The sequence below is a fragment of the Peromyscus maniculatus genome, chromosome 14 (genome assembly GCF_049852395.1).
Source record: "Peromyscus maniculatus bairdii isolate BWxNUB_F1_BW_parent chromosome 14, HU_Pman_BW_mat_3.1, whole genome shotgun sequence".
Taxonomy (NCBI): Eukaryota; Metazoa; Chordata; class Mammalia; order Rodentia; family Cricetidae; genus Peromyscus; species Peromyscus maniculatus.
In genome coordinates this window covers 32,491,863-32,517,731 of record NC_134865.1, presented here as the reverse complement: position 1 = coordinate 32,517,731, position 25,869 = coordinate 32,491,863, and the positions used below count along the sequence as shown (strand labels likewise).

Genomic DNA, 25,869 nt, shown 5'->3' with positions numbered 1-25,869 from the left:
GTGCCTGGATACCCCAGTTTAGGACAGGAGGTGAGGGAAAAACAGGAACACGTTTGTTAAAACATGGAAAGTTCATAGTTGAAGTCCTAGAGGACATGCTGCCTTAAGAGAATATAATGTTCTCCTTCAACAGCCTGGTAGAAAAATGAAGGAGGGAATTTGTGCATTGTAATATCAGTAATGAAGATCAGAGAAAGGTACCACTTCTGGGTGTCTTTCTCAGCTATTCGGTTTGTACTGTTACTTCCTTTCCTGTCCTTACCCCTCAATTTCCTTTATGTTCTTATCACTTATCAACCTCTCACACCAAGGTCCCTATACTCCAGCTCCCTTGGTGAAGTGTAAGAGGTCAAGACCTTTCTTCTTTCTCATGAGTTATGTCATCGGCTTCTGACTGAATAAACTTGTGTGCAATGAAATAATGGCAAAATACTGTGGCTGCTTCCACATCCAATGAGGAAAAATTGCTGATACTACTAGCAAGAACACCTGCCCTTTATTCTGCATCCCTTTTCACTTCACCCTCTTCCAAATACCCACTCCCCTTGTCCAGTATCAATCCCTCTTCCCAGACTTTGGTTTTCTGTTCCTGGTGTCCACCAACAGCACACACATTCTGCCTGGATCATTTCATAGTTACTGTTGCCGGCAATGACTTCATGTGTTTCATCCTCCTGATGAACAAGTAGTTCAAGGTCAAACTCTTATTGCATTTCTTTTCATAGCTTTTCCTAATCTCCCCAGTCAGAGTCACACCTCAGCACTAAGCTTCGGAAGCGCTGTATTATTCATCAACTGCCTTCTGGAAAGATGAATGTGGTTAAGTCTGCCTTTGAGGATGCACTGAGATCATAGAAACCTGGGACCACTGTTAATTATCTTGTTTTCCCCCAGAGCCTGTGACAGGGATAGCTACTTGCCACTAGATGAGTGCTTGACGGGGCTGTCTCTATCCTGTCTATCAGTTCTAGTTTTGATATATTGTCTTGATGACTCCCTTAATTTACTTTCTCTTTATGTTGTTCAGATTGCCTTATGTCACTCTTCCTGTGCTTTGCTCTTCTTTCCTTTATTCTTTCTCTCCCTTTACACCTTTATCTGCTGCCATTTGACATCACAACAGAGTTACAGCCCACATTTTAAGCTGTGGTCTAATGATAACACGTATTCTCCAGGCCAAGAAAGGATATTGCTTTGGAACTGCCATTCATTTAACCCATCATGCTCACTTGTGCTCCTCAGGGAGTATCTAATCTCTACAGAGCACACTATTTCTTACATGCATCATCCACTGCCTTCACATATGTTGTTTCTGTACACAAATGCATTATTTTTTTCAGGAGAAATTAATATCCTAAACAAACACCAGAGCATAATAATCAAACTTGTTCTTTGTGCATTGCCTTTGCTGTCTAAATCCTTTCATATACAGTCATTTTGAACATGGAGATCTGTTGTGGAAATCTAGTTTAACCAAGAAACACAAACAACTGCAGTTCTAGCTGTTTATAGTGAAGAAGAATCTTACTGAGACAATCAAAACAGCGAACAGGCCCTGTGGTGTGGTCCCTGGCTCTGTCTGTAGAGCAGAGCTGTGCTGATTATTGGAAATCAGTTTTATTTTTACATGCCAATACCTCTCCAGAGTCCTGATGATTTACGTGTATTTTGTGGGAAATGTTGTTATATGTAACAGAGGCAGGAGTATCAATCATAACTAAAATTTGGTATCCTATAAATGTTAGTTGCAAGATGTCAGTTACCTACATAGTTAAACAGTAAATTCACATTAAACACATTTTTCTAGTCTGGTTTTCTCTCTCTTTCTTTTCTTTTATTATCATTTTTTAAAATAAGATATAATTATGTCATGGCCCCCTTCCCTTTGCTCCATCTAGCTTCTGCCATATACCCTGTACCTCACTCCCTTTCAAAATAATGGCTTCTTTTTCTTGGACTATTGTTGTTACAAAGCTCTTGCTCTCTCCTGCTCCCCCCCCGACTCTCCATTCCTTCATTTCTCTCTTTTTGTCTTCTTTTTCATATCTTGAGACTCATTCTCACTATGTAGCACAGGCTACCTTAAAAATTACTCATGATATTCCTGTTTTAGCCTCCCAAGATAAACTGCTTTTCTTTCTTTCCTTCCTTTCTTCATCCGTTCCTTCCTTTCTTTTCTTCTTTTCTTCCTTAATATTTATCCTTTTATTTTAATTATATGTATGCTATGTATGCACATATCTGAGTAGTGTGTGAGTGGATGTGCCCATAGAGATCAGGAGAAGTGATCAGAATCCATGAAGCTGAAGTTAAAGGTGGTTGGGAGCTACCCAGTGTGGGCGCTGGGATCCCTGCTGAGATCCTTTGCAAGAGCACTATGCATTTGTAACTGGTGAGCTATATCGACATCTTGTAGAATTTGTTTGTTAATAGAGATATTTAGAACTACATGTAGTATTAAAACATATGCCATAAAATAAAAATCAACACATTTAGATAAAGCAGAATTTTAAATCCTGGTAACAGCTATCATTGACAGCTGAAAATGTTCGTAGCAAAATGATTATATGAAGATTCTTTGTGACTGAAGCAGGGGTCAGAAAGAATTACATTTGACTTTCCAGATTTGTATATCCCTCATCTGTAAGTCAAATAAGCTGCAGCCTGGAACTGTTTAGGAAAAAGAAATTGTGTGTATACTGATCATGTACACTTTGTTGTTATTCCCCAAGAAATACAAAATTATTATTTGAATTACACTTAAAGGTTATCGGATTTTAGTAGCAATCTAGAAATGAAGTAAATGCTCATGATAATTTATATAGAACACATACAAATATATCATTTTATATAAAGGACTTGTGTATCAGCAAATGGAGTATCCACAGGGGATTATAGAATTAATCCTCTGTTGATACTGAGGGATGATGATGTCCGCATGGAAACATCAGACACAGGTTCATGACTACCTCAACAGGATATCTGAATATCTGGAGAATACATTCCGAGGTGCTCAGTGTCCCAGACTCTGAAAAATCTAAATGAAAAAGAAAATAAGGTGTCATGTGACAAGCACTGTGATAGCCGCTGGGTCCGTTTTGTGAACTCCTTTTAAGTTACTCCTGGGTTTTCAGTTTCCAATAGTGCTTCTCACCATTTGTGTAACCAGGAATCGGGCCACGGCTTGCTCTGTTCTCTTCTTAGGATCCCACAAGGTGGAAATATCATAGGGCTGTGTCGTCACCTGTAGGTCTGACTGGAGAAATATCCATTTTAAGCCCCATCAGGTGGCTTGATAGAATGCATTCTCTTTTGATTTGAGAAATTATAGGGGGAGAGAGAGAGAGAGAGAGAGAGAGAGAGAGAGAGAGAGAGAGAGAGAGAGAGAGAGAGAGAGAGAGAGAGCTAGAGCTGGTTTGGTTTTCTAACCTCTGTTTAATGTACTCACCTGGTGAGAAGGAATCCTTTCAAGATAATCTATTTGGATGAAATAAAATAAACTGATGAGGAAACTTCATTACAGATGAAAACCTCACTAATCTCATTATCTGGTGTCAAGGAAGAATCTCAGTTGATAGGTTGGTTGCCTAGAATGCACCAAGCTCCGGATGGTTCCCAGCACTTCATATTAGCCTTGCATGGTGGGAGATGACTCTAGAGTACTTTAACCCCAGTACTCCAGAGATGACCACAGATGGATCAAGAGTTCAAGGTTATCACTGGCTATACAAAGAGTCTTAGGCCTGTATGTTCTCCCAGAAACACTGTCTCAAAACATCTCAGGATCTATGTGATATAAGTAGTCCAACCAAAGGAATAAAATTCTATCCTTTGATCATGATTTATTCTGATTAGGATCTTTTGTTTGGGAAGAATTCATATATTCTCTCACAAGGGAACTAGGGATTGAGAAACGGAGGCAGATGGCCAGAGGTGCTCATTCTCAAGTGGAGCGGTCACTTTTCATTCACTGGCCCCTTCTGACCTTGCACCTGGAAAACCCGCTTTCTAACTTGGAGGATTTTCTCTTGTGTCTCATTCTCTAGCTCAAACTTATGTAAAGAACCTGTCAATGTCTTTTCTAAGTCTTTTGGCTCCTCCCCATCTATGGTTTGTATTGCAGTACCGACCAATGCTCAGGTCACCCGGAACTGCACTGCAATACTTTCTCCTTTTTTTGTTTTTTCAAGACAGGATTTCTCTACGTAGTTTTGGTGCCTGTCCTGGATCTCGATCTGTAGACCAGGCTGGCCTCGAAGTCATAGAGATTCGCCTGGCTCTGCCTCCAGAGTGCTGGGATTAAAGGCGTGCGCTGCCGCCACCACCACCCAGCCAATGGTGTTTTCTTTAATTTGATCCCATACTCTGGGATCTAGAATGTCCTTTTCTGGAAATCAAGGATTAGATTCTGTTATTAAACCTCAGCATTTTTTGTAGCTGGGCTTTAGACATTGAAAACACCACTTTTTTAATTATTATTTTTTAGGAATTTTTAAAAATTCATTTTATATACCAACTACAGATCCCCTTCTCATGCCTCCTCCTGCTCCCCCTACCAACCTTCCTCCTCCCTCAACTGAGTGTTGCAGACTTCAGTAATATCATTCTTTTTTAAGAAATGATGTATCAACTCAGTATATGGTGTCGGTTTTCCTACTTTCAGGCCGGTATTAATCCCAGTGCACCTCTTTCTGCAGGAGCCCTCACGTTCTCTCATAGTTTTTTACTCAGGTCTCTGAATTGAGTGCCATTTGGGAACTTTCAGTTGACCTGTGCAGATCTTGTCTGCTGGGCCTGGGATCTGAGGACCTGAAAGAATGGGGCAGACTGCAATCTAATGCTGTAGACAACCTTACTTCAGTTTCAGTGTGCTTTTGTACATGAATGAAACAAAGGAAGGAATGATCCAAGGAAGATCGTTTGAGTTCAGAAAAGCATGGTTATAAAAGCATGATCATAAAAACATGTAAATAGACACCAATAAGCACATACTAAATATTAAACAGAACAGCCCTTTCCCAGAACTTCCTCAGGACAGACCAATTTAAACACAATTCCCTGATGTGTACCATAGATTATATGAAAGCATGAAAGCAAGGCAGAGGTGCACTGAGGACAGCATTCAGCATATTCTTTTACCAGACTGCGTTCTATAGCTCTGTTCTGACATCTAAGGAGAATAAACATGCTTATAAATTGAACGCGTATATTTGTTGCAGGAGGTATAAAATCACGCTCAAGAACAATCCAGGGAACAAAATGCACCTGAGGCAAAAGGCCCTCTGCCTTTTTCCCTGGAGCCTCTCTCACAGTTCCCAAGGCATTGTTCACCATGCCTTAGTCTTTTGACCTTGTTCCAACACAGGTTTTCGTGTATCCAGACTAGACTCAGATTTAGTGTGTAGCTGAGGATGATCTTAAACATCTGCTCCTCTTGCCTTCATCTCTGAGTGCTAGGGTTGCATGTGTGCAGCATCCTGAAAAACAAATCCAGGCCTTCACTCATCCTAGGCAAGCATCGTACTGATTGAGCTGCATCCCAGCTCACATTGTTGATTTTTTTTATAACTAGAATTTAGAGATAAAACTTAAATTTCCACAAAGAAAAGATTAGAATAAACTGAGTATATTTGGACAATTAGTACTTTTATTTCACAATAGTGACAATCTGTGATCCACATATAGATGGATATGGATACATGTAAGAAACTGAATATACAATGTAAGTTATGGAAAAGTATGGCAGTGTGATATAAATTATGTAGTTTTAAAAATATACAAAAGTTGGGCTGGAGAGATGGCTCAGAGGTTAAGAGCATTGGCTGCTCTTCCAGAGGTCCTGAGTTCAATTCCCAGCAACCATAGGTTGGCTCACAAACATCTATAATGAGATCTGATGTTCTCTACTGGTGTGCAGGCAAAAATGAAGACAAAACACTATTCATAATAAATAATTTTTTTTTAAAAAAAGAAATATACAAAAGTTACCATACTGTATTCATATTATATGTTTTACATAAAAATTAAAGAATAAGGAAGCACAGAAGTAATAAACAGTAATGTCAACATCTGAAATTTAAAAATTGCATAAGCTTGTGAGTGTGAAAAAAAACCTTTTGCTTACCTCATAGAAAAAGATCAATTATAACCGTACACTTTTAGTTTTGTATTTCAATGAAAATTGGATTTCAAAAGACAGTTTAGGATTTCTATGTTTTCTGTTCCATTCAGACAGCTTCTGAATTTTAATCTCAGGTTTTTCAACTCTTAGATAAGTGCCTCAAGGGGTTTGTAAGGAATAGGCCACAAGTCAAAATTAGTTCATGGGCGGGAGATAGGACACCGCTGGTAATGTAGTCAACAAAAGAATGAGCACGTGAGTTTAGATCTCCTACACCATGTAAACGTCAAAGGAAGGAGGTGCGTTTCTGTAGCCCAATGTTAGGAAGACCGTCCATCGATTGGATTTCTGGAGCTGACTGTTAACCAGACTAAAAGAACCAGTGAGATCCAGGTTCAGTGAGATTCTCTTTGAAAAATCAGGTAAAAGGTGATTCAGAAAGACAGGAATCATCAGCTCTTGCCCTGCCCATGCATTTGCATACTACTGCACCTACCCACACATGTTCAGATTTACAAACAGGGATATCCATACACAGCATATACAAACACAAATAAAGTAAGTTTATTTTTTAAATGTCCTATAAGAGTATTTTGGATGCTATCAGATCATTTTCTACCTGACTAAGTCTGATTTTATATTTGATTCAACGTGGTAGACATGGTCATAGATTTAGGAAGATGCCAATCATTCTGTAGTCATTTGCCATGTGCAAAAGGATATTGGCACTGTTACCATGTTTCAGTTTGCATGGCTTCCTACATGAAAACCAGGTATAAATTATTTATCCTTTTTCCCTCGAGATAACATGTGTAAAGGTACCTGCGCAACACTCCTCACCAGCAAAAAGTGAGTTACAACTAAATCCTTTCAAGTCCACATAGAACTTGATATTTAGGATCTAAAATGAGAGCAGAAAGGACATATCTGTATTTTCTGAAAATATATTCTGAAAATACATTCAGAAGAATATTACTTAATATGTAAAGCAGCGTCTGAGACACAGAGAGCTTGGCCACTTACAGCTGGAAGGCTGACTGCTGAACCAGCTGCTGACAGATTTCACACATGTATTTGTGTTCATCTCTGTGTGTATGTATGCTTATTTGTATTGGGGTCAGCTGTGTCTCTTGGTTATGGAAATACAAACTTTTATAACAGTATTTTCAGTTCCTCATCCCTTTCTAGTAAACAGTGTGTGTGTGTGTGTGTGTGTGTTCATATGCTAATGTTTTACAATAAAGACTATGTTCCTTAGTGTAAATGGTCTACATTTTTCTCCCCTACACCACACTAAAGAAACTATAGGTTTGTTGGAAGTAAATCATACACGGTGGCTAAGGTCTTCCTTGGATTTCTAAGTGTTGCAATATTTTGGTCATTGGCAGGTGTTCTATTAAAGAGCTGCTGCTCACCATTGTTCCTTAGATAGACCTGGCTGACAATAGTATGGGTGTTTCTAACACTTTAGGTTTTTGTTCCAAGGAGTAATTGACTTTCAGTGTTATTTTAAAGAAACTAGTGTGAGAACCTTTGTGATATGATACAGCTTGTTCCATCTTGCCCATATCCTAGTTCAGAATTTGATTCTTTTTAAATCTCTCTTACTTGTAAGAATGGATAATTAAAAAACATCTTCTATAGGTCATTAACATGAAATTGACCAATCTTGTTAGGCACAAAACTACGATGAACTCCTGTAGTTTGCAAGAGAACGCATCACTAGTGAAAACACCACTTGCTTCAGTTTAGCTGTTGTGCTACAAAACATTTCCTGGGGTGACAAAATACACACATCTACTCACCCCAGGCAGACATCCCCGGACAGGCAAAGTGTGGACACCACCAAAGTGGTGAAGCAGGAAGTTTCATTGGGGTTCATTCAGGAATGTGGGTGAGAGGTTAGTTACAGGAGCGGAAATAACCCAAAGGCAGCTGCATCACCAAAGCCCACCCCAGCATGAGTGACAGCTCACAGAAGCTGGGAAGCTGAAGCACACTGCACAGCCCACAGACAGCTCAGCAGGGTGATGATGGTCCTTTTCAAGAGACTCAGTTGTTCTAAATCTCTTCCAGGAAGTTCCGCTGGTTTCTGTTTGGTCTCGGAGTCTTTGCAGATGGGCTTGTCAGAGTCTTTGTTGCTTGTTCTGGGAAGGAGGAGTGCAGTGGGATCTAAACCAGTTTCACAGCCTTCCTGAAGCTTTTTGTGTCATCTTCTGACTTAAGGAGCTTCCTTGAATGTCGAAATATTTCAGTCTGAGAGGAAACTGGTACAAATTATCAGCCATATATTCTTTTTTAGTGGTGAAAAATGTGTCTTTAGAATTGGACTTAGTTTGGTTCCTAGTTTTATTAATAATATGCAAGGCACCACAACCAGGAGCCAGCAGAAGATATGCCTTCTCTGTGTCAGGCTTACCAGGGCATTGACTTTGGCCCCATCAATGTGGTAGAGTTTCTTCACAGCCTATTGACTGGGTTCTGATTTCAGCCATCTCTTCTAATGGACATGGAGTTTATGGCAGGCACTGAGGCGTTAGAGCCTCACTCTTTTTTTTTTGTTGTTGTTTGTTTGTTTGTTTTGTTTTTGGTATGGTAGGGAGTTCTTCAAGGGTGTTTCTTTGTGTAGCCTTGGTTGTTCTTGACTAATTCTGTAGACCAGGCTGCCCTCCAACTCAGAGTACTGCCTGTCTTTGCCTCCTGAGTGCTGGGATTAAAATTAAAAGCCCAGAGCACCAGAGCCAGGCTGAAAGCCTTACTCTTTATGGCCCTCCCACCCAAGATGAGAATCAGTTGTAAAAGCATTGCACTTTAAAGTAATAGAGTCAGGCCAAATTCACCTCCAAAGCTACCTTACTAAAATGTCCTGCACTTAACCTGCTTAGAGTTTATGGTGGAATAACTGCAGCTTAGATGCTATTCTGTTGGTAACCAAGAACCAGTAGAGGAAGTTCGATATAGGAATCACATACACTCACTCACTCATAGAGGTAAATCGGGACTAGTGGAATGGTACAATGGGAAAGATGTTTGGTGTCAATCCTGATGACCTCAGCTGCATCCTCAGGATCTACCTGGTGAAAATAGAAACGACTCCCACAGATTGTTCTCTGATGTCCATACCAGTGCTGCAGTGCACCATCACACACACACACACACACACACACACACACACACACACACACACACACACACGTTGGAAAGGTAACTGGAATACAGTGTGGGTAATGGAGTAAAGAGAGCTATTACTAATACTGGAGAGGAATGTGCTAAGAATGTGGTGGAATGTCAAGGCAGAGGAGCAGGGACAGAATTTTTTTTTTAATAGATTTTTTAATGTAATGTGAAATTCATCTCAGTTATCATTTAATATTTTTTTAGACAATAATGATTATAATCCAAAAGACTCTCAAGCTAGTTTCTAAAAAAGTGTCAGTTTATGACTAAAGAACAGTATATCATTGTTGGGTAACAAAAAGCTGATATTCAAATAAGCGGTAGAAGGAAGTATTTATTTTCATTACTTGTAGCACTGGAAAAACATTGTATGTGTTGCTCAGTTGTGTGCGCGTGCGTGCGTGCGTGCGTGCGTGCGTGCGTGTGTGTGTGTGTGTGTGTGTGTGTGTGTGTGTGTGTAAAGCAGGATGTGGGTGGCATGTTCAAGTCAGTGGTGTTTTATAAAAAAATAATAAAGCTTCCTGCAGCCCCAATCCATGGATTTTGTATTGCTCTCACCCCTATGTTTATGTTGTATTGACTGCATCTCTGTTTATACTGTGGATTTACTACAAATGCTCCTTGCCTCTCAGAACATGCAGCAAATATCCCCAGTGTTCTTCAGTGCTGGCTTTCCTCAGGCAGTGAGCACTGTATGTCCTTTAGTTGAATAACAGCCTTAAAGTACATCATTTTCAAGGAATTCAAGATTTGAAAGATATTATTTCCTCGCCAGTAGTCATCAATTTCCAGAAAATGCTTGAGACTTAATTTATTCTTTATTAATTAATAGAACCAAAACATATAACCAAATTTGTATATTCAAATTATATAAATGCACATGCATTCAACATAAAATCTGAATAAATATTCCATTCTAGATTGATCTGGAAATGGGATTAATAGTTGGAGACCTCTTTTTTTGTGTGTCTGCTTTCATTAGCTGATCATAGAATGGCACACAGATAAACCTATCAGTGATTGTGTTCTAAGAAACGCCTCTTTCCTGTGTCAAACCTCGGGTTGGAGGGACGGAGAAACCATGAGCTGCAGTCAGTGCCCCTTGACTGTGCTCCACCTGAGGGGGAGGGGGAGAGCTGTCCTTCATCCGGGTTGATGTCCTTCTCTACATTTATGCTTATATTTACATTTGTAAAGTTTTATTTTCAAAAGCCAATGAAATAAACTTGTGTTTCTAGGTTTAGAATTTTGTTTTTTCCTAAACAGTGTGTTATGCCAAAATCCTATTTTTTATTCTGTTTCTCATGTCTTTTTAAGGATCCACAGCTGTGAAGTACAAGCCTGGAAAAAAAAACAGGTTCAATGTTTCCATTCTACTCCGTATTTGAGTGTTTGTACTCAGCTCCAAGTAGTCTCTTCAAGGAGCTGGGATGCGCTTTCTTAGGGTTGGCTGGCTAGCTCCCAAGGAGACAGGAAGGCTGAGGGACATTTGCATATTTGGGCAAGGAAGTTGTTTCCCTCACTTCTCTGCTGGCTGTTGTCTAAGGAGGCCACAGAGTCAAATGTCACCGTCCTTTGAACAGGTGTAACAGGAATCCAGAAGAGATACAGAATAGCATTGTGCCCACTCTGTCGGAGGTCACTTGCTTGGGTCCTTGGATTTTAAAAGAAATGAGGATACAGAAACTAATAAAAACTGGATTTGTTTATAGTCTGGCTGTAACTTGGGAGGAAAATATTCTTAGTTTCTGTCTTTCCTTTAGTGGTATTATAATTCTGCTGAAAAACAAAATGCAATCACAGCCAGGAAATATGCATATGCCAATTTATCTGTGAAATAAGCTGTCAGAACATGAGGAGTGTCTTCCTGGGATCCACATTCCCACTTTGGTAACAGAGCTTCAGTTTTCCATTTCTGGCCTGGAAGTCCTGGAGAAACTTCCCTTTAGAAGGGCCTGTTGTTTCAGGGGACCTATTTCAGTTCTAGGAACATAGAATCTGCCAGACCACTTTACACTTAGGATTTCGTGTTGAGAAATATTCTATGATTATACGGGTTCCTCATTTTCACCCAACCTGCCCAAATCTATTCTGAAATGTGCTCTTAAAGTTTTAAGTGATATGAAAGAGGATTTAAGCTTCATTTAAGCTTTAAAGAAGCATTTTTAAACAGACTAAAACACAATAACAATCCAAATTCAAAACTCTCACTTCAGAACTGTATACAATGCAAAGTTTATGTTTCCCTTTAGCATATCCACAGATTTCCCTTGATGTTTTTCTTTTAGACTGTTTTTTTAATGTGTCAGTAGACTCCCAAAATAACTCAATTGTGGATATTCTATTAATCCACCCACATAATCTTAGAAAAGGCTTGCAGATTTTCAGTCATTTACCCCCAGGATACATGCTGTAAATATGTCCAGACTCGGTAGTACATCCTGTACCTGACATATACATATACAAAAGCAATAAAGTAATTGCCTTCATTGAGAACCTTTTGTCATATATTGGGCATGTACAATACCATTAAGTGCTAACACCTCCTCGAGGTGGGTGTCTGTCACTCATTTTTCCTGAGACTAAAGTAGGCTAAGTGATTTACTTTTTGCATGTGGGGATCATGGCTCAGAATTTGAATGGCAACCTAGGTCCAACCGATTAAAATAGAAATAATGAGATTATTTGTCATGTAGAAATTTTGATCTGAAAATTTATCATTTAAAAGTCATAGGACTGTTACAGTTTGAAATTAAACAAATTGTGATATCCAGTTGGCTTTTAATTTGCTTGGCATCTTCACTGAATGCCTTCATTGACACTACTTCCTCATAGTTTTGTATATTTATTTTCATATTTTCCTGTACTTCCTCCCCCATCATTACTTTATAACTCAATACTCTGCTGATTATTTGGACACATTACTGAGAAAACAGTAGTCACCTAGCAAATTTTGATTTCCTAGAGACAAAAATCTGTAGAATGTGCCTGTACCCATCCTTAAGAATATTTTCAGCTCTTACATGCTTTCTAGAACTAATCCCCTGGCTTTTTAAAGATTTTGACAGACTAGTTACTTCAGCTCTCTCTTAAAATTCAAGAATAAGCCAGGCGGTGGTGGTGCACGCCTTTAATCCCAGCACTCGGGAGGCAGAGCCAGGCGGATCTCTGTGAGTTCGAGGCCAGCCTGGGCTACCAAGTGAGTTCCAGGAAAGGCGCAAAGCTACGCAGAGAAATGCTGTCTCGAAAAACCAAAAAATAAATAAATAAATAAATAAATAAATAAATAAATAAATAAATAAATAAATAAATAAATAAAATTCAAGAATAATAACTAATAAAATTAAAATAATTATAAAAATTCTATTTTGGTAATTTCTACCCAGGTAATTAAATGAATAAATAAATGAATAAAAGTCTTAGCTGAATTTCCATTCTTCTGTCCTTGTACTTCTCTCTTAAGTAAGAGTTGATGACATTTGCAGTCCTCAGTTTAAACTCTGCTCCATTAAGGCAACCTTTGCAGTCTGGCTCGCCTAGCTTCAAACAAATTATTGTGCTAAGATCACCACCATTGACAAATATATTATAGGTCAATTGGACGCTTCAGACAACATTTTATTTAATTGCGCAGCAGCTTTGGAAAAAAGTGACTTCTGCCCTCTCTTTGGAAGGTGCTTTCTTCCTTTTTGGTTCTCTTTTTTGATACCATACTCTTCTAATTGTTTGTTAGAGCTGTGGTGTGGTGTGTGTGGGAGGTCTCAGTTGTTAGAGGTGTGCTGGGGTGTGTGTGGGAGGTCTCAGTTGTTAGAGGTGTGCTGGGGTGTGCTGTGGGAGGTCTCAGGTGTTAGAGGTGTGTTGGGCTGTGCTGTGGGAGGTCTCAGTGGTTAGAGGTGTGGTGGGGTGTGTGTGGGAGGTCTCAGTTGTTAGAGGTGTGCTGGGGTGTGTGTGGGAGGTCTCAGGTGTTTGTTAGAGGTGTGGCAGGGTGTGCTGTGGGAGGTCTCAGTTGTTTGTTAGAGGTGTGCTGGGGTGTGTGTGGGAGGTCTCAGATGTTTGTTAGAGGTGTGCTGGGGTGTGTGTGGGAGGTCTCAGTTGTTAGAGGTGTGCTGGGGTGTGTGTGGGAGGTCTCAGTTGTTAGAGGTGTGCTGGGGTGTGCTGTGGGAGGTCTCAGTTGTTAGAGTTGTGGTGTGGTGTGTGTGTGGGAGGTCTCAGTTGTTAGAGCTGTGGCGGGGTGTGCTGTGGGAGGTCTCAGTTGTTTGTTAGAGGTGTGGTGGGGTGTGTGTGGGAGGTCTCAGTTGTTAGAGGTGTGGTGTGGTGTGTGTGGGAGGTCTCAGTTGTTAGAGGTGTGCTGGGGTGTGTGGGGGAGGTCTCAGTTGTTAGAGGTGTGGTGGGGTGTGTGTGGGAGGTCTCAGTTGTTTGTTAGAGGTGTGGTGGGGTGTGCTGTGGGAGGTCTTTTAAGGACCTTGTTTATATCTGTGACAACTCACTCATTACAAGTTTACCCGGATGCTTCTCTTTGATACTAAACTCTTGCACCAGGGGAGTTAAATAATTCTTATTTGCCACCTTAATAACCTTGTTTTTCTTTTCTCATCTTGCCGTGTGCTTCTTGAGCCTGCTTTATATAAAGACTACACCAAAGATTGGTCATTGACCTCTGGATTATGGTTCGATTTGACCAATGTGATGTAATGAAGGAGACTGGTGACGTGGCAAGACTAGTGGAGAATTCACCCCCCTGCTTCCAGCGTGGCCAGCTCCCTGAGAGGGTCATGTGTTCTTTCTCCAAACCATGCTTTTATCTCAGTCCATTGTATGCAGCTGTAATAGGGTCTTTGAAGATGGATAATTTAAAATGAACAGGAATTCATTTCTTACAATTCTACAGGATAAGAAATTCAGTATAGGGTTGCTGAGATAGCTCATAGGGTAAAGACACTGGTCACCAAGTCTGACAACGGCAGTTTCATTTCTAAGACACACGTGGTAGAAGGATGGATCTGATTAGTGTCTGTTGCCTTCTAACATATGCCACGCCACACGTGTGTATGATGCTCATGTGTATACAACACACATGTGGGATAAATAAACAAAATATATGAAAACAGAAATTTGTAACGTAACTGTCATGGATCTTCATGTTTGGGTAGATGACAAAGAGGGCAAAGAAGGCCATATCTCCCCTTCCACAAGGGTACTAATCCACATAGGGCGGAAGAACTCTCGTAGTCTAATACCCCACCTCAGATCCTACTCTTTACACCGCTGTGATGGCAATAGTATTTTTTGCTCAAGTTTAGAAGGGACATGACTTTAGACCATCTGTCCATAGCTCTCCAAGATTTGTTATTCCTTCCAGTACAGAGTCAGTAAGCTTTCAAGCATTGTTAGTGCAGGCCCCTACACAATGCTCTATTAGCTTTCCAAAACCTAGCCAATACTTCTGAAATAATCCCGTCATTAAACTCTAACTCAATTTAAGGATACCATCTGCTTTGTACTGGGATCTTTTTCCAGGAAATATTGAGATGGAATTAGGAATGTAAAGCCCAGAGGAAAGCATGCCCATAAAAGACAATAGAGGAGAAAAGCAAGCCAGGAACAGACCACTTTCTAATTATCATCACATGTGACACCTGTAACTTGAGTGTTTGAGGAAGCTTCCAGTCCAGGTCCAGCTTCATTTCTCCTTGGCCTATGGTCAAACTGTGTCGTGTCCTTAGCAACAGTATCTTAAAATTAATTTCTGGTGGTCAACCAAAAACAATGGCAATGTCCTATATTTTGGGGGGCCTCTGGGACCTCCCCAACCAACCACTCACAGGAAGGTATCTCACATCTGGCATAGAGATGCATGTTTAAGAACCTAGGGCTTCTGGATGGAGCAATATTTTCCCCAACCCCACACACCCAATAGAATACTTCTGCTCTAAATACTTCTACTCTTTTTTAAATTTTATTTTAATGAACTTGCACAAGATTTACATACACATTTTTCTACACCCTCCCCATTGCTCTACACTGCTTTCCCACTCTCTGTGGCTGTGAACCCTGTGTTACAAGAATAACCAGCCTGGCATGGCATATCCACAGGTATAATAGTGGTATGAATTAGGTAACCACCCCCTTATGATTGGATTTGAGGTGTGATACATGGGAGAGAACTTATTTCTAGTACTGTACTTCTGACCAAGGACCCAAGGGTACGTTCGAGATTCTAGGTTTTAGGGGAGAACCTACAACTGATGTTTTACTGACTAGACAAAGAATTCAACTGACTGTAAATACTGAGGTGACTAAGGGAAGTGTCATTTCTTCAATAGTGTGGGCACTGAGAAGTTATCAGTGTTCTAATCAATAACTCCATTTATGATTATACACCTAATTCAACTCTATGGGTCACACTGGAAAGAAATGTGTGTTTATGAGTTGGGTCTACTGGAAAAAAACAAGGTCTAAATGGTAGATGAGGGGAATAAGACAAGGTAAATCAGGGTCAAATAGGACTAAAATTCATTATCTACGTGTATAAAACTAAAAAAAAAAAAAACAAACAAACAGTAAAAACAAATGTGAGAGAGCTTAATGGAGAGGGGAGCTTTGGGATCTGTGTGGACCAGTCAGGAATTCTCACTGGCCGTCAGTGGCATCTGTTTTCACCTTTCTCACTGGCCTGTATCTGAACAATCCAAGTTGGCTTCCACAGAGAGCAAAGAGTCGAGGCTGTCAGCCGGTTGCAGCCTTTGCAGGTGAACAGTGAGCAGGTAAAGGCAGAGCTTTGCTTACAGCATCTTTGCTTACACATATGGCACACATTTTTGTCTCCAGACACTGTGAATACTGGACAACATAGAAAATCCTACCTCATCAATCAGTACTTTTAATTAGGAATCTGATATTCATTGCAAAGTTCATAATGATTACAATCAAATTTGAAATGTTCTGCTCCTATTAACCTGGTGTTATTCAAGTACTTAGGGATTCTTCAGCTTCTCTTTGTGTCTCCTAAATAATAAGTAATCTATCCACTATGAAATATTGTTTCAAAATTTCACATTATTTTAAGATTTCTTTTCACATTTAATTGAGTGTTTGTCTCTGAATACAGTCATCTGTCTGTGTGTGCTGGTGTCTGTGAAATTCAGGCATTGGACATCAGATCCCCTGGAGCTGGACTCACTGGTATTTGTCAGCTGCCTAATGTGGGTGCTGCTGTGACCCAAATATGGGTCCTCTGTAAGAGCGGTGCATGATCTCAACTGAAGAGCCGTTTCTCCAATCCCTCAAAAATGCATCTCAACTTCAGTGTATTTCCTGCATCTGAACTGCCACTTCCTAGTTATACAGCTGCGAGCTGTCCCATATTGGACTGGTCTGCTAATTGATCTTCCCACTGTTAATACTGTGCTCTCAATTATCCACCGAGGAGATGAACTTCTTAATCCCCCTCACAGGGTTTTATAATTTACTTATAACACATCATATTATCTTTAATAATATCTTCAATATCAAGTTTTAACCATTTTCCAAGTCTAACTCCTATGGCCTGGTATTTCTTGCTCACCAGAGTCTAATACTATTGCTTCTCTAGAAATACCCTACAATTCTGAAATAGGGTTATTATTGCTGTGGTGAAACACTATAACCAAAAGCAACTTGAGGAGGAAAGGGTTAAGTTTTACAATTCTGCATCACTGTTCACCAATGAAGGAAGACAGGGCAGGAACCTGGAGGCAGGAGCTGATGAAGAGGCCACAGAGGGATGCTGCTTACTGGCTTGCTCCTCATGACATGCTTTGTCTGCTTTCCTATAGAAGAAAGATCCATCAGCCCAGGGATAGCACCACCCACAATGGGCTGGGCCCTCCCACATTAATGACTATTTAAGAGAATGCCCTACAACACTGTCTACAACCTTGCCTTAAAGAAGCGTTTTCTCAACTGAGGCATCTTCATCTCCACTGACTCTAGTGTGTGTCAAGTTGTGTGAATAATTGTAAACCTTTATCACTTAGTTTATAGAATCCTTCTTTTGTTGCTTTTGGAATATTGCAAACTAAATCAAGCCATATTTTTTCTTCCATATAAAATATTATTGCCTGTTTTTTTTTTTAAATGTAACTTAGCATAGTTTCTAATCATTTACTATGGCAGTTGGTTTACTTAATTTAGGTCATTCACCTAAAGAAATCTGGGAGCCCAAGTGTCATATCTAATTAGCATATTACTGAATTCTCATTGTTTAGCACAGTGCCTACCTGCTGTCAAGTCTCAAATTTAGACTTCTCAGAGTTAAATGAATAAGGATTTATAAATTAAAGCATTGATAGTCTGTTTGGCTTGACGCTGCTTTCATTGGACAAACTATGGGAATTAGATGCTCTTGTATCTTTACTCATTTTTATTTATTTTTTTTTTCATTTTGTTTCCCCTCAGACAAGGAATTTATGGTTCTTGAGATCCTGGCAGTAGTTTCCATCCTTGTAACACTATAAATTTGTATGTGCGTGTTCTTTTTCAATTCCCCAGGATGTCTTAAGATTCACTGAATCTTATTCAGTGATTAGAGTCATGACATGCTGACTTCATATAATTATTAAAAACCCACACTGGCCGACAAACTGCAGATTCTTTTATCGAGATATTACTTGACAATTTTTTTTTCTCATGAGGACATCGAGTCCCTCCTGCAATATGGAGATTGTTTTTCAGCCTAGGTACAATGGGCCAAATAGCTTTCTTCAGCTCCTCCAATGTAATTATTTCCTGCCACTAACTAAGCAAAGTGGCACATCTGTTGACTAGATGAGAAAGCCAGAATTAGACTGCTTTCCAAAAGCCAGCACAGTGGTTCCCTCCTGGCACTCATTTCGTGTGCCTAAAGAAAGCCGTCTGCAGGGGAACGGAAATCTGCGAACACACCATGGGGATTCCCAATTGAATATTGTCACGTTCTTTCTAACCATTTGTGAAGAGGCAGAGACTGTGAGAAAGTGCTGCTGTGATTTTCAACACCTTCTGTGGCATGAAGCGTAGCTGTGTCTCTGGAGCTGATATTATACAAGCTACATTTATCTTTTCATGGGCTCCATGTATTGGTTCATCTAGTTAGGAGTTTTAAAGGAACATCATTTTTCTGCCTGCACACCACTAATTAAAACTAAGAAACTGAAGTTTAAAGCGACCTGTGACCTGAGTTGCTTGTACTGTGTGCTCAGCATGGCCACGCTTGTCGTTCTGTCTGAAATTGCACATTCACAGACAGCATCACCCCTGCATTTGTTCAAATACAATGTTTTACCACCTAATATTTAACTTACACTATTTAATATTTGTCTTCTCATGATAGAATTAAGGGCAATGTGAGTTGTCTTGGGACTTGTAAGTTACTAGACATAATAATTGATTAGTTATCATTTTGGCAATTTGTCAGACTGGCAAATTTTCAGTTCATGAATATCTAAGTACAACAGGGGAATTTGGAAATTGCCTGTGATAAGAAAAGGAGTTTAAAGTCCAGTTAGAAGCAATTTCCCAGGGAATTATAGGAGGATAATGATACAGTTTCATTTTGTTTTTTTTCTAAAATGGAAGATTGCTGAGGTTTTCAGGATTCTGGGTTAGTCTTTCATTGTTGTTGCAGTGTTTTATAATTCTTCAAAGAGAAAAAATAGGCCTCTTGCTAGTTTCTCTAAGAAAGCTTTATTCATAGAACAGGAATGGCTTGAATTGGTTCTGCTGTTTGTTATTTTTATATCCCAGACTAATGCCTTGAGCTTTCCCAAGCTCACAGCTTCCAGCCTAGCATTTGCCTCCACAGTACCAGAGACTCTTCAACACACACCCAATGTGCCACCAGGAAGGAAGACCAGATAAGAAGGCTTAATGGCACACTTACCACATTTTATTCCAACAGAACATTCCTGCATGCCTCAATGTACATCTTCTTATCTTTTATTCCAATTCTTCATTCCAGGAACCTGGTAACAGAGTCTAAATGTATATATACACTCTGGAGTTCTGTTATCAAGATGTTGAGTATAGAGACTGAAAGGACTAGAGATTAAGTATGGAGACTGTTACACTCCCATGATGCCAATCACTCCATGCCAATTTCCTCACTTGATGAAAGTCTATCAGTGCCTGTCTCAGGGAGCTTGAATGAGAAGACTGCATGCTATAACACACACTCTGTGAACTGTACAGTCTCCTTGATAGCTGATGTATTTTAAGCATCAGCATTATTTTCATTTTCTCCATGTTTGGCTCTTTGCTATGTCTCCATTGACTACAATGTTGGATAACAGAGATTCAACAAACCCTTTTAGAATAAATTATGAATTATCATCATCACAAGAGATTGGGGGTTATAGAGATCAGAAACTGATCTGCCCATTTTATCTGTGATTTTTTAAAAAAATTGGTTGATGTATATTAATTGTACATATGTGTGATAGTCTTGGTATATCTTTACTTTTAATTCTTTAATAAAGGGTCATCACTAATTTGTGAAAGCGACAAGAAATCTGGCTAATGAGTCAGGCTCAAACAGGAACATGTATCCAACTATTTTTGTAATGATTTAGTTATAACCATTTTTACCCTGTCCTTCACCCACTGCACTCAACATTTAAATCCCCGGGAAGGAGCATGTAATGAGGCAAATGTGACTGAATCATCTGTCTCTCCCTGGATAAGGATGACAGAGTGCATCATTTTACCCAGCTGCATGGGGCTGGAGAGCAGCAAAGAGTCAGGGTAAACTAGTGTTGATGATGAAATCAACAGACAGAAACAGATGGAGACACAGGTATATCCATTACGTGTGTCCTGACTGATTTAAAAGAGCTTGGCCATTTGTTAACACATCTGGATTGCTCTGTTTTTCTCACCAATTAACAAGCTACTGTCTTGCAAAAAAAAAAAAAAAAAAAAAAAGGTACCAAAAATAAAACAATAAATTTTTGTTTGGTGTATTTTTTTTGTGTTGTTTTTTCTCAGTCATGCTATAGGTATTGTGGCTTTTACTAGTTGTACCTGTTTTCATAAATCTTCTAATATGTAATTTTAGAGATAAAGTAATTCTTCTCAGGCTTCAGTTTCTATAAAGATTCCAATGCCAGACTGGTTGAGTACTGAGCAATTGATTACAGTCTCTGATAAAACACCGAAACCAGATGGAGTTTGCTTTTTGTCTTTATGAATTTGCCAGTGAATTTAAGCCTGTGACAACTTGGGGATTTATTTTAAAATGTGAGTCACACTAGAGTCATTCACTCTCATTAAGGAAGTCTTTCAGACATTTGGAATTACTTTGATTTGGCACATTTATTGAAATTTTTAAAGAGTATAAAACTAAAAGTATTCTCTAATTTAATTGCTATATAGCAATTATATAGGACCCCCAAACTGACTTGCATGATGGTAGATACATACTTTAGTTCTGAGTACCATTCAAGAACACTATTAGAAGTCTAGTACATTAGCAAATTGTACATGATTTCCAATCTCTTTAGTAAGTTGGGTCTAGATTCTGTTTTTAGTACTGCTTAGAGATTTTAAAAATTATTTGTTCAAATCATAAAAACAATGTTCCGGTCTATCCTTGGTATGTGGATTTTATAAAACCAGACACAAATAAATTTACTTTGGTCAGCATACTTTGATTAAGCAAAATGTTCTTCACATTTTGTACTCTTAGTTACATTTATTTATGTGATTTGGTTGTAGAGAAAGAACATGGGATGCCATTAAAGAATGAAGAGGCAATTAAAGATTGAAAATATGCAAAATAAAATAAATCCATAATGTATTACCTAGGACAGATAAACCTTACCATTTTCTCTTTTATGTTTTCTCCTTATCATTTTTCTTTGTTCAATATTGCTAATCTTTTGATCTTCGTGTTTTTCTTTTCACAGTATTTTAGCCCAGTATTGAAACTACAAACATCCACAGCAGTTTCATGTGGTCAGATTGGATATTCTGAAAGCCTGAGGTAGTTCATCATGAAACACACTGTGTAGAATCTTTGAAGCATAGAGCTCTGCCCAACACCTGGATAAGGAATCTCTCCTCTGGTCTGGAAGGCCTTCCTCACGTACACCATGACAAACCAGGAGAAATGGGCCCATCTCAGCCCCTCAGAATTTTCCCAACTTCAGAAATACGCTGAGTGTAAGTATTCATATTGACGATATGATCTAATTTGACATTTTTGTTAAACAAGGTATGATTCATTACAAGAACAGATCACAGATAGTGTTTGTCCTGTGTACAGATGCAGGTCAACTTAGAACTGCCTTTTATAACAAGAGAAATGGTATTTATTCCTCCAGGAGTTTCCCAGGTAATTAAGAAGCAAAGCGTATTGTGATTAGAATGCATTCTTGCATAATAAATTGCCATTATCAAAAGTGACTGAAAATATACTCATCATGTAAAGATTACAAGTCATATACTTCTCTCAACATTCAGTATATGGCATTAGCTTAGAGATCAGAGTTTTCATTATATAATTTAACATTACATTAGGAATGAACATTCCTTAATAGTCTATCAGAGAAATAGCATATTGGACTAACATTCTTAATATTTATTTCTTTAATCGTTCAACAATAAATTGTTATTTTAAATGCATTAATGGGTAGTTTTTAAAATAAGTTGTTGATCATAGTTAAATTTGAAACAAGCTAGGACTATGCATATCAAATATTAAATAAGTGTTTTTGTGCTTTGAGGGAATGGAGTATGGCTATGGGATACTTAAGAAGATTGAATGATCTGAAACCCTTCCCATAGCAAAATTAAGTCCAAACTGAACCCAGAGAATATAACAAAGACCACCTTCTCATTTCTTACCTGATTGTGGATTCTCCCCACATTACTGCAATAGAAATTGTAACTGTGATACCTCTCTAGACCTCCTGGCTGTTTTCCCAATGGACAAAGGATGAACGGGGTGAAACTGTGAAAACAGTCCCTGTAGCAGCCAGCACCCCTGAAGGTGTGTGCAGAAATCCTAATCCTGTACCCGACATTGGGCAACTTTCCTAACATCTCTGTACATTATTTTTTGTACCTTTAGCAATAAAATGATGAAAATAATGGAAGTAATAATTATTACACATATCAAATTGAATAAGTTATGTTAGGGAAGTAAGCAGAATGCCTGGAAAATGTTTGCTGCTAAAACTGTTTACAATCGCTGTATTAACATAGAGCTAATATGCCGTGTTGGCCATTTGAACTTATTGTTTGCAATTAAGCAGAAAAGTGCCACATTTGGGGCATGAAGAGTCACTGTCCTTTTTTTTATCTGCTATGAGACTAGAGCCTGCTCACAAGGTAAACGCCCCTGTGCAATTGGCGGCCTTAGCACCGTGTTGTCCCCACACATGCGGCAGACAGCTAATGCGAAGCCTGCTGTGGCTGCCTGCGGCATGCTGTGACCAGGCTCCTGTTTAGGGTTGCAGGCTGAGTCACTCCATGGGAAGCATTTTCATTGAGATGTGGGAGGGTAGTCTAATTTCTGTCTCCACACTTTATATAAAGTCATCTGAACTGTTGTTACAAGACAGAGCGCTCACTCCTGCTGTGTATAGAATTGAGCTTATCTCATTATGGCTCACTATATGCTTCCTGCTGTGGTTTCAGGGCCCAGCAAAGGGTTAAGAGACTCCAAGTTTTGTCTTGAGTAGGAATGTCTTCTGAGTACAGGAGATGGGATATTTCCAAATGGTTCATTATCTGCCTGCTGTCATTTTGGATTAGGCTTTCTGTTTACAGTGTAGAAAGTGTGTTCTACTGCATGTGAATTATTTTTGAAAGGTATTGGGTTATGCGAGAAACAGTTCCAAACATTCATAAATTTCATACTGTTTATAGCAGCTGGCAGTGTAGATTCATGTAAAATTATGGTGAATTGAAGACCAAGGTGCCTAATACTCTGATTCAGGTTATAATTTCTTCCACAGGAGAGAGGTACTCAGATTGACTCCATGGGAAAAACCCTTTAGCTTTATAAGCAAACTTTTTTTTTTAACTTGTTTTGAGAAAAGGTCTCATGTATCCCAGGCTGCCCTCAAATTCTAGATATAGCCAAGAATAAAACTGAACCTGGGATCCTCTGGCCCCTACCTCCTGAATGCTGGGATTACAGAGCTGTGCTGCTATGACCACTTTAAGATGTACTGGGGATAGAATCCAAGGTTGCCCGTATGGAAGGCAAACACTCAGCCAGCTAGAGTATATACCCAGCCCCCACACTAAGAGTTGATAGTATTAACCCCATCTTGTCTACATCTGCTTAGTGCTATTGTAACTAAATGTAATACATTCATATCTTAGTGAATGCAAATGCAAAAGAAGCAGTCAAGATATAAAATGATGGGAAAGATTCATTACCTAAAGTAGCCAAGGACAGCTTACGTGTCATTTCCTAAGCAATGATTTCCCCAAACAAAAGGAACATGGGGATTTTGTTCAAGAATCCTATATGTGCAGGTGGATCCAGTCCTGAACATGCTCAACTTAAGACCATGGAGATTAAAGTGATGGACAGGAATGCTTCTGGGCATAGTCACCTTGCACCATAAAGTTTTAGCTGACAACAAATGAAAGGATACTTTGAAGGCCCATTAACACAAGGATCTGCCCCTGAAGATGCCTGTCTCATGCGCTGTCTGACGGTATAACCTGGGAGGTGGTGCTTTCACAAATATATGAACAAACATGCTAATGAATAAAATTTTTATTCTGGCTTGGTTTCGATGTAACACCATGACAGCCAGGAAAGAGGGGAGAGAAAGAGACAAAGAAAAAGATATAGCTAGATGATAGAAGATAGATAGATAGATAGCAGGGACTCTCACTTCCCTCCTTTATTCTATCCTGAATCCCAGTCTACCTAATTTTCAAAATAACCAAGCTGACAAAATTAAACATCACAGAATGTGACATAAAGTATAAGATTTTCATCTTTTTCAATTAAAAAACATAGACTTTCACTTTGGAATATTTTTATTGTGGTGCTTAATAAAGCATTGATCGTCACAAATAAATGATATTTACTGCCCTACTGTAAACAATTTATAAGCATTACCTCATCAAAGCTATAATAATCCTGAGTGGAAAGTAAATTATATTCCCTGAGAAATAAATCTTTCTGGAAAGTAGCTGGTTTGGATCCTCAGCAGGGTAAATGACAAGATCAAAACAATAGTAGTTTGTCTATATTTCTTATATATATTGTTGCAAAAAAAATACATCAAACTAAAATCCACCAGCCACAGTTATCATCTACACTTTTTTTCTTTTTCTTTTACATGCAGGACAGTGGAAAAAAAAAAGTGTAGCTATTAACTAGAGTGTCGGCTCCATTGTTACCAAAATCTGAGGTTAATGGTTGTCACCTGTAGGAAACATTTATTCAAGGTCAGTCCTGAGGAAAATTAAAGAGATCTTCTATCCCAAATTTTGATTCTGAATATCTCTTGAGATTTGAATGGTTTTATAGGACATGGGGAATTAGAGTGACATAGGAAGGAACCCCCCATTGTAGATAAATTTCTAAACAGTCTTATTAAATAAGAAACACAGAGCCAAATACAGAGGTGCAAGCCTTAGAGATCAGAGCAACAGCCACCAACTAACCTTAGTTTACCACCTCGCTGTAGCTTCCCAAGAGAGCTTCTTCCTGTCTAACCTGTGCCTTTATTGTCTTCCTGTTCTGCCTTCTCATTGGCTCTAAGCCCAGCCACATGACTTCCTCGTCACTGCCTGTCTATACAGAACTCTAGGTCTCTGTGATTGGTACTGGGATTAAAGGCATCACCGTGCTTGGCTGTGTCCCTGAGCAAGCAGAGACTTTGCCTGCCATGTGATCGGATTAAGGGCGTGTGCTACCACCGCCTGACTTCTGTTTATGCCTGACTATGACCTCTGATCTCCAGGCAAACTTTATTTATTAACATACAAATAAAATATCACATTTAAGCACAGATAAAGTATCACCACACCCCATGGTGGGTGAGGAATTCCTCCTCTGAGGGTTAGCTTCTTTCCTTGAAAGATGATCCAGGTCTTGACTTCTTCAAGGTAGGATGTAAATTTTCTTTTCAGGTAAACATGCCACTTTTCTGCAATTCACTCCTTATTTCATGAAGGTCAGTGGTTGAGGTGAACCGCTGAGAATATCTTGTGAAAAGTGTCCATATTTTCAAAATTAGGCAAAAATATCAGTTCCCATTCATTCCTCATGGCAACCCCTTCACTCCAAATCTCTGGGAGCTGCGCATGACGAGGTACACATAGGTCAAGGGAGAAACTGGGGAGGCCAGATGTGTCCTTCCCCATGGGAGCACAAGAGTAGTATTCCTGAGGCTAGTTGATGGAAATCGAAGGGAGGGCTTCCGTTCTGTAGAGAGAAATAGAGAATGGTAGAGAGACAGGGTGGGTGGTGGAAGGAGAGAACAGTTCCAAATGAATCATGTTAAACCAACATGCACAGGCCCCATTCCAGCGCACTGGGGTGGTTGTTCGTGAAGCTCAGTGTGGCTCTGTCTGATGGA

The 25,869-nt window shown here is 39.3% G+C and overlaps 1 protein-coding gene across 5 annotated transcripts in view; it reads left to right on the top strand.

Annotated features, from left to right (window-relative positions):
* The window catches only part of Dgkb (diacylglycerol kinase beta), a 707,644-nt gene that overhangs the window by 61,641 nt on the left and 620,134 nt on the right, over positions 1-25,869 (top strand). For all 5 annotated transcript variants that reach the window (XM_006983950.4, XM_016002476.3, XM_006983949.4 and 2 more), the window contains exon 2: positions 21,220-21,475. In XM_006983950.4, coding sequence (XP_006984012.1) covers positions 21,406-21,475 — 70 coding nt within the window. In that variant the 5' untranslated portion in view covers positions 21,220-21,405. The remainder of the gene's footprint in view (positions 1-21,219; positions 21,476-25,869) is intronic.